The sequence below is a fragment of the Aythya marila genome, assembly GCF_965140915.1.
Source record: "Aythya marila genome assembly, chromosome: 6".
NCBI lineage: Eukaryota > Metazoa > Chordata > Aves > Anseriformes > Anatidae > Aythya > Aythya marila.
This window is the reverse complement of record NC_139047.1, coordinates 19,274,501-19,283,915: the sequence shown is the minus strand read 5'-3', so window position 1 is coordinate 19,283,915 and position 9,415 is coordinate 19,274,501. Positions and strand designations below refer to the sequence as shown.

Sequence of the window (9,415 nt, the reverse complement as noted above, 5' to 3'; positions counted from 1 at the left end):
AGCCCCCCTGTGGAGCCTGGGGCACGTTTAGCGCCGCGTGAGCTGTGCCGGTGCGGCCCGGCAGCCACGGGGGCCAGGCGGGTGCTGGGTGCCTGAGGCACGGCGCTGCCGGTGGGTCGAGGGAAGCGAGCGTGTGCTCTGCTCTGCGGCCTCACCTCGAGCACCGTGTGTGGGTCTGGGCACCACAGCACAAACAGGACATGAGGCTGCTGGGGAGTGTCCAGAGGGGGGCTACAAAGACAGTGAAGGGCTTAGAGGGGAAGATGCATGAGGAGCGGCTGAGGGCACTTGGGCTGTTCAGCCTGGAGAAGAGGGGGTTGAGGGGAGACCTCATGACGGCCTGCAGCTGCCTCACGAGGGGGAGCGCAGGGGCAGGCGCCGATCTGTTCGCCGTAGTGCCCAGTGACAGGACCCGAGGGAATGGTGTCAGGCTGCGACAGGGGAGGTTCAGGCTGGCTGTCAGGAAGAGGTTCTTCACCGAGAGGGTGGTCGCGCACTGGAGCAGGCTCCCCAGGGCCGTGGTCACGGCACCGAGCCTGTCAGAGTTTTAGAAGCGTTTGGGCTGCTCTCAGCCGAACGGTCTGAATTGCTGGGCAGAGCTGTGTGGTGCCAGGGGCCGGGACTCCACGATCCTTGTGGGTCCCTCCCGACTCGGGACATTCCGTGGCTCTGTGAACTCGCGTCCCGGGCGGGGCGGGGCGGCCGGCGGCACGTTGCGGGGTGCCGGCGACATGCTGCGGGGGGGACGCGTTGCGGGTCGGCGGCGCTGCCCGCGCACCTGCGCGCTGCCAGTGCGGCGGGGCGGGCAGAGGAAGGGGAGGGCTCAGTGTCAGGGGAGGGGAGAGGCAGCGCCGGGAGGGCGCCGGTTCCGCGGCTATCGCGAGAGGGAGGCGCCGCTGGGAGGGGAGCGAGGGGAGGGACGCGAAGGGGGAGCCCCGGAGCCGGGAGCCCGGCGCAGCCCTAACGGCCCCGCGGTGCCCCGTCATGGCGGGGGCCGGCGCCAGCGCCAGCGGCTCGGACAAGCAGGACGAGGCGAAGCGGCTGAAGGCGGATCTGAGCGGCGAAGGCGGCGCGGCGAAGGCGGCGAAGGCGGCGGGCAAGCTGCGGGAGCTGCTGGAGCGGGTGCTGGCCCCGGCGGCGGGCCCGGGCGGCGGCGAGGCGGCGGGCGAGGCGCTGGAGTGGTGCCGCTGCCTGCTGTCGGGCGGGAAGCCCTGGGACAGCTTCGTGCAAGACGTGCGGGCCTACGACCCGGCCACGCTGTGCGGCCTGGTGTGGACGGCCAACTTCGTGGCCTACCGCTGCCGGACCTGCGGCATCTCGCCCTGCATGAGCCTGTGCGCCGAGTGCTTCCACCAGGGCGATCACGCCGGGCACGACTACAACATGTTCCGGAGCCAGGCGGGGGGCGCCTGCGACTGCGGCGACAGCAACGTCATGCGCGAGGCCGGGTGAGCGTGGCGGCCTCGGCGGGCGGGCGGGCACCTGCCGGGGGGCGGCACCTGCCCCGGCCCCGGCCCCGGCCCCGGGGGAGCCCCCCCTGCACGGAGCCTCGCCGGGGTCCCCGCCCGGGGCCCCGGGGGCGGGTGGGGCGAGGGGCTGTCAGCGGCCGGCCCGGGGCTGCGGCCCAGCGCTTCAGCCGGGCGAAGGCGCTGAAGGGAGCGGGTCGGGCTGGAGGGAGCCATTTTTGTGTGTGTGCCCAGCCTGCTGCTCGCCTCGCCTGCTGTTTGCAGGTCACCGGTTGAAATCGAGGAGCTGGGTGGGTACGGTCAGGCAGGGCTTCGTGGAGGTCAGCTGTCCTTCGTGCACTGACACTGCCGTGGGCAAGGCGCGAGCGCCTGGCTGTAAGGCGGCAATGGCTGTGGTACCTCGTCAGGGCTGCCTTTGTTCCCATTGCGCTCGATGGCAAAGGGACAGAGCAGCCAACCCGTTGGGTAGAGGTGGTGCCTAGCCAGCACACCTGACATTTCACAACTGGGTATCTTTGGCTGAGTTCATTGCACTCCTCTTTGTTTGCCAGAGAGTGAAGGGCTTCACCAGAAGGTGGTTTGGAGTACTTGAGTGGGGCTTCTCTTCTGGCCAGGTTTCTGGAATAGTCTGTCTTGATCGTTTTAGCCGTGGTCAGATGGTGTGCTCTTGGAAGAGCCATCTTCACTTTTCCTGGTAAATCTGTAGTTGTGGCAGATAGCAGAAAACTCTAGGAAAGTGTAAAAATACCAAACCTTACCTTGGTTCTTCATATTTTTAGCATTTTCACTCAATTAGTCCACTTCATTACATGTCTTAAAATTCCTTCTGTCTTTTGCATTTCTACTTAGGTGTTTCGCGAAGTCTGTTTTTTTTTTTTTCTGTTACAGTTTAAACGTTGTCTTCCTGATTCTCATTTTTTGTGTCTGGAGTTGCAATTCTGCTTTGAAGTGACTTCATGCTTTGATTCTTGTCATGATTTTTTTGTCCCCCCCTCTCTTGTTCATGTTACCATCTGCCTTCATCATTTCTTCATTCTTCCTTTTTGAAGGAATCACTTCCACTTGTAGACTCCCTCCCATTGGAGAGAGTATTTTTTCTCCTTTTCTTTTCCTTGGTCTTCAGTGACTTTAAGCATCTGCTCCTGAAGTAATTCCTTCTTTATCTGTTCTTGTTCAACTTCTGGTGTTTTTGCTTTCCTCAGTATCATTGAAGTACCAGTTCCTCTTGATCTTGAGAAGGAAGAAAAAAATTTAATGTCACTTCTTCCAGTGCTCAGTGTGGGATAGATTTAGGGCTCCTCTTAGTGGTAGGATTTTAACAGAGTGTGGCCAAATTGAACTACTTCAGGTAAATATTAAAATGAATTCTAATACTGCTCTTATCCCAGAGTTTATTGCTTCTGCCTCTTTTCCCATTTTAAACAGTTCTGTTCTCAAAGAAAGCTTGTTTAATAGAGAAGTAGAAATTGATGTTAAATTTGCAATGTAAACAGATGCAAACTCTGAGGGATTAAGAATACTCTCCCTCATTTCTCTGTTAGATTTACTCTAGTTATTACTGTTAACAGTAGAATTCAAGAGTAAGTTGTCTTTGGTATGAGCTAGGTCCCGTCAGTAGATTTAATTATTCCAGATAAAGAATTTCATAGTGTCAGTTCAGAAACAGCACTCGAGTTGAGTAAAATTTCCAGTCCCGGTTGTGCAGAGGACACTACATGACAATATGTGGGGAGCCTGCTCTCAACAGACAGTTGTACCTGCTTATCTAAAGAACAGATTTAAGCCAATACAATTAAATGAAGAAGAAACATTGTTTGCCATGTAAGACAAAGTAAGTTAAATTTAAACCAATGTAAAAACATTAACAAGTGCAAACATGTGGGCTCACATACTCACGGACACTGTTTTGCCTGTTGACTCGAATTGCTTCAATGCAGTGCGTTCAGATAAATTGATTTAACTTTGTGTATACAAATCAGTTACACAATTGCAAAGGTACTGCTTTACATGCTCCTTCAGAGGCCTTCATCGTAGATCCAGGAAATAGGAGTGTGTCTAGCCTGATGTAACCTTGCCCACTCCACCCTAGGCTTCTATTAATAGCAAGGGAATCAAATGTGGAACCTACTTACAAACTCTATCTGAGCAGGCAGATGGTAGATAAAACTTTGCATGGATATTGTAAATGAATATTTTAGTAACAATAGTTTGTTTCTCTTGGTTCTTGTTATCTGGTCTGCATGGTTAGTGTTTTTTCATTTGATGCATCTTGAAAAATACTTTTAATGAAGTCTTAGCTACTTGTCTAGTGTAAAGGAAGTCTCTCCAGTTCACCATCTGGAACATCTTTTCATTTTCTTTAGGGTGGCTAATGTAAACCTAGAGGTGGCTTGGTCTGGAATAGGGGGATATGTATGCTTTAATCTTCTGTTACTAATCAGAACTGCAATTTACTTTTTAGAGATAACTGAGTATTATTATTGTATTTTTTTGTATCTGATACACTATATCCTGGTATATAATGGTAATAGCTGCATGCTGATTTGTTTTTAGGTACCTTGTGTAATTGTTTTAGAAAAATCAGGTAGTCATGCTCTCAAACCTTGTGATTCCCATGCAAATTTCAGTGGTTTTGATGCTTAAGTTAAATGCAGTTGTTCTGGTCTACTAGAATGCAATTTAGACTTTAGAAAATATCTAAATTTGTAAATTTTAACCGTGTAGCTACTTGTCTGAGTATTAAAAGGTCTAGCTGTGACTATGTTTCTTAGAGTTTGAAATTCAATCAGGAGATGAAAATAGCTTGTAGTCCTCTTCCATATGGTGTCTAGCCATAGGTAAATGAAATTTTGCATCTCCATCAGAGGTGGTTAATAATGTTTTGAAGGAAAAATCTTCAGTTCTGAAGCATTGATGGTAGATGTGTGCTCATAGTTCAGCAGGTGAACTTGTCCATTAGGAAAAAACATGCAGTTGAACCGAGGGAAGTTCAGACTGGAATATTTTTTTGATTGGTAGATGGTCTTGTGTAGTAATGAAACTTCATAATTTATGAAACAAGCTTGAAGAAAGCAACATGGCATGTGGTTATAATAAGGTCAGTGGTCTGTTATTGATGAGTACTGCCTTACTTTCTTGAGCTCTTGTTGTGTTCCCTTTCAGCCTGTAGGCAATAACCTGATATACTAGGGAGCCTCCACACTTTGGCTATTTCATTCCCTCGTGTCCTGTTTCTGAGTATGCCTCGCTGTGTTGACTTATTTGTTGAATTAATCATGTGGGAAGCAGATGTTATAGTGCTGCATTACAGTACAAAGAGAATAACATCTCCATCAAGAGTTGCATATCCTGAGAGGCAAAAAGCCAGGTTAAGAATTTCATTAAATAGGCTTTTGCATTGATGTTTGCTGTGTATTTGCGGGTAGTTATGGCAACCGGTGGCTATATTGACATGGAGCATTGCCTTTTCGTATGGCTTATAAAAAAGGGTCTAAGAAATTATCAATTTCTACCTGTAACAGCGAGCCATTTCTTTATTAGTAGCCATGCATGAAGTCAAAAATATTCTAGTTGTAAACAAGGTGACTGATAAAGGTTTATGTTTATATGCCGTGTGTTCAACAGCAGCTTCAGGTACCCAGCTCTAAGCTTTCTTTGTCCCTGTCTCTGATGATCCTTACTTATTTTTCCATTTAGGCTTTGTGGAGATCCCATCTGATCTGCACCCTAGTTTGGATGTCTTTCTTCTTAAAATTATGTCTGTCTCGATGGCTGGTGTTTCTGTTGGGTCTGACATGGTCCTGTACAAAAAGGGTGGAGAAATCTCTTTGCCTCCTTGTGCTTCTCTTGAGCATGAGGAGTATGTTCATAGCTTCTAGCCTGCTAATTTTCTCCTGGTATAATGTAGTTTGAACCGACTCTGTGTTTTTTTCTTTTTTTTTTTTCAGTGTATTAAAATGTTTGCATCCAGGAAGTATTATTTTATAGATCGGTATTTGCTGTCCAAAATTTAACTAGTATTGATGACCTTTGCTACTTTGTCCCCATATTCTTCCTTCCCTGTTTGACATAGTTCCTTATTTTACCCACTGTCAGAGGCACTTCCTTACAGGACCTCATTTCATTACAAATGGCCTTTCTGTCCTATTTGGGAGCTACGGAAGAATATTTGCTCTCTCTTTTACTTTCTTTTGTAAAAAGTAAAGGACCTTTCTCCTATTCTGCACCTGTGAAAAAACTGTTAACAGAGTGACAATAAACAAACAAGCTTGCTGTTGAGAAATCTGTTACAGTAGTCACTGTAGGAAGTTTTCTGTTCTTGTTCAGGAGGCCAGGTCTCATCTCAGGTTGTAGCAGCTGTGATCCACTTAGTATCAGGAAAGCAGATCTGTTTCAGGCATGGTTCTGGGAAGCAGAGGTAATGGCTGTGTTACTGGCATTAAGTAGATTATGTGGTTACTTTATCGACTGTCTTGCAACAGTGAGTGACGTGTTGAGCATACCTGAGGTGTTGCTGCTCCAAGGCTGGCCCTCCCGGGGTGGCTCTGCCAGTTGTGCTCTTTCTCTGCGGGCCAGGAGGCTCCGGTTCTCCCAGCCCTCGGGCTCGCCTGGTAGTGCAGCCTCCGGGAGGGAAGAAGTGCTCCTTCTGACTCTTTTCCAAGGAGCTGTTGGAACAGATGCTTCAAAAGCAGAATGAAGCCCTACACGCTGTCAAGGAATTTAGACTCGAGCATTGTGAAACTACCTGAAAAGGTCCTCACATTTAGGATTGTTGGGCTGGTGTGTGGAGCATTCTGTAGGGTAGCCCCCAACTCCATATAGTTTCTGTGCTTTTGTTTAGGATTCCCCAGTAATATTCAGTAATTTTTGCAGAGCTTCAAGTGAGGTCTTATCCTTGGAAAGAAGGAGACTTCACATTGCTGGTGGTTATGTCCATAATGATAAAGCCACCTCACAAACTTGCCTGTCTTGATTTCTCTTACGAATGTCTCTAATGAGGACTACATCTGCCTCTAAATTAGTTACTGCAATGTTTTCCAAATGGTTGACAGCCAAGTGATAACTTTGGGTCATTGCTTTTAGAGCCATGGCCTGACTAGACGCCACGTAGTTGATATGTGCCTCAGGAAAACACACAGTTGTTTCAGAGGAGTCAGTAAGGGCCTGAAGTCACTGCCACCTTTGAGACTTGTATCAATATATGTAATTTAAACACTTAGAAGCCACAATTCTCGCTGTGTTACTTCTTGAACAAACTTGAAAAATACATGATAGTTCTACCCCTAAATTTTGCTCTTAAGACCAGTTTGGTTTGAGGAACAGAACAGTAGCCTAAAGATTGGTATTACTGGTATATACTATCCCTTGTCTGAAATTTGATTTATTTATTGTATGACTTGTCTATCGCTTTGAAATATACCTTTATGTGCTCAGTTTAAGAAGAACTGGTGTTTTGGAAGTCTGTGCAGACAGTCTTGTTTAGATTTGGGCTAACCATTGTTGACTTCCAGTTCCTTTGCTTTGATCCAGCCAACTTCTAAAGCTCCTTTTATCCTTTTCGTGAGCCTATCAGCTCTCCAGGATTCTAAGTTTGCTGCTTCAGGGGGTGGAGCATTATTTGTCTGATCTGCAAGGAGCTGTCAGGAGATCTGTTGGCAGCAAAGTTAATGTGATTTTGGGGTGTACGTTTGGGCAACACATTCCCAAGGCACTATTGTCTCTTAAATTTTCTTAATGACAATCAATATAGTTTCTTTCAGATGTTAGGACACTCTTCCTTATAACTTGCAGAATATCAGTTTTATATATATAAAAAAAAAAAAAAAGCCTGCAATGGGATTGGACAACTGCAGGTGATCTAAAAAACAGTCTCATAGGTGCCCTCCTTTATAGAGGGTTCTGGCAGTTAGCTTTGACAATAATGGTAGATGTTGTTTATGTCTGAGCAGCAGAGCCATTTGAATTTTACACTAACAAGGGCTGTATAATTAACTGTTGCCTTCATCAGGATCTCTGCTTTCTGCACAGTGCCTGCAGCGTTAATAGCTTTGGTATGAAACTCATGGGCACTTACCTGTCCAAGAAAACTGCAGATTACGTATATATGCATTTTGTTGGGGACCTGACTGAAGCAGTATCTTCCGTTGAAGTTGACAGCTTTTATTAAAATCCTGCATCTTACTCAAATCCTGAGGAAATGAAGGTTGTTTTTACGTGTGGCACTATGCAGTCACATCGAACTGTGTGAGACTAAGTATTGCGTGCCGGATGTTTGACCTGCTTAAATTTTCCCAAGAAAATTTAGTTGCTTCCTTAGTCAGAAAAATATTTTGTTGACTCTATTTTGGAAACTTCGCTTTTTGTTCTTTAAATAGAACATGTGTTTCCTTGTGCTTTAAGGTAGATAATTGATGGTACTCTGAAAGCAGCTCAGTGGGGAAACTGTATGGGAGCTAACAGTTTGGGAAGAGTGAGGTCAACAAGAGATGCATTTGATGAGGGCTCAGGACCATATAGTGCATTTGCTGGTGTTCTCGTGTCTCAGACCTACTTTTGAAGTCATCTGGGAATTCTGCTTTGTGAATGCTATGTGAGGCTAAGAACTCTGAATAATCCGAAAAAATTAGAATCCAGAATTAGAATATGCCTTGTATCTTTGTCTATTTTTAGGTCCGTATATGGAAAAAATAGAGGTAATACCTTTAGACTCCATCTCGTGAAAGACTTTGGAACACAATTTCCTCATGTTTTTTTTTTTTTTTTTTTTTTTAATGTTCATAGAGTTTGCTTTTCAGAGTTGAGTTTGAAGAGTGTTCTCTTCACTGCCTTCTTCAGTACAACAAAATTAACTGCTCATTTAAGTAGTACTGTATCTCTTCTCAACTGAAAAAAGCTGTTCTTTCTGCTGAAAATTGTGGTTAGAACTCATATTCATACATGCAAACGGCTGAATTAAGATCACACTAATGATTTTAGTATTGCCATTAACAGAGCAACTGACGCCCTTTCTACATGCAAGGGCCACACTTTGTGATCACTGTGATATCCTCTTTGCTGTTGCTTTTTCAAATGGGCATTGTGTTTGTAAGTTAGCTAGCAGTGTCTGTTACTGTATAAATACATTTAAAATAGTCTAAATTAAGGCTTTTCAATCAAGCAAGGTAAATGTAAGCTTTACTTATATGCAGTCTCAATGCTGTAATTATATCCCAGAGCATCTGCCCTTTTTAGAAAGACAATGTTTTTGCAGCAGAAGATGGTTGCTGTTTTGAATTGCTTGACTTTCTATAAAAATGCTCAAATTTAACAACTTTCAACAGTGGATTTAACAAAAATTCATTCCTTCTCATTTATACTGATTCTAGGGTCTTATGATAGAAATAGCCAAATGTACTGTTTGATAGTGGGTACTTGTCTGTTAATGAAAATCAGCATAGTTTGACCTACTACATGAGATGTTTACATCTGAGAACTAGGAGGGGATAATAGACATGCTCTTCTGCAGAGCCTCTTTGTCTGCTGTTTGTCGTAGCTGGGGAGCTTGCTGTGCTGAAGGGAGCTCAGCAGAGCACTGAGCTCTGAGGGCGCTGCTGGTGACTCACTGCCTCTCTTCCTCCTATTCTGCAAGGATCAGAATATCTTCCAAGTATCTGATCTATGGTTTCTAGCTCAGTAGCGTAGCTAAACAGCTTGTTGTGAAGGCTTACAGGCTGGGAGGAAGCCCTTTAATGGTGTTTATGGGTTTTCTCTCCTCTACATTTCACAGGCCTCCCCTGCTGATAGCAGTGTCTCTACTTTGGAGCTTTCCTGGTTAGGAGGGTTACACTGACATCTTCCTGCTGGGGTTTGCTTCTTGTCGGTGCGTCCCTTGTAGCAGAAAGGCAAACGCTTGTTTTTGTCTTTGAACTCTTCTGTTGGTTGCGGCTTTCTTTCCAAGCAGCAGCAGGCGA

At 46.0% G+C, this 9,415-nt stretch overlaps 1 protein-coding gene across 6 annotated transcripts in view; it reads left to right on the top strand.

Moving 5' to 3' along the window:
• Positions 1-928: 928 nt before the first annotated feature.
• UBR3 (ubiquitin protein ligase E3 component n-recognin 3) overlaps positions 929-9,415 on the top strand; it is a 104,153-nt gene continuing 95,666 nt past the window's right edge. For all 6 annotated transcript variants that reach the window (XR_014317834.1, XM_082763891.1, XM_082763888.1 and 3 more), the window contains exon 1: positions 929-1,448. Coding sequence is in view for 5 of the 6 variants with exons in the window: in XM_082763891.1 (XP_082620017.1) it covers positions 985-1,448 (464 nt within the window). In the remaining variant the exon portion in view is untranslated. The remainder of the gene's footprint in view (positions 1,449-9,415) is intronic.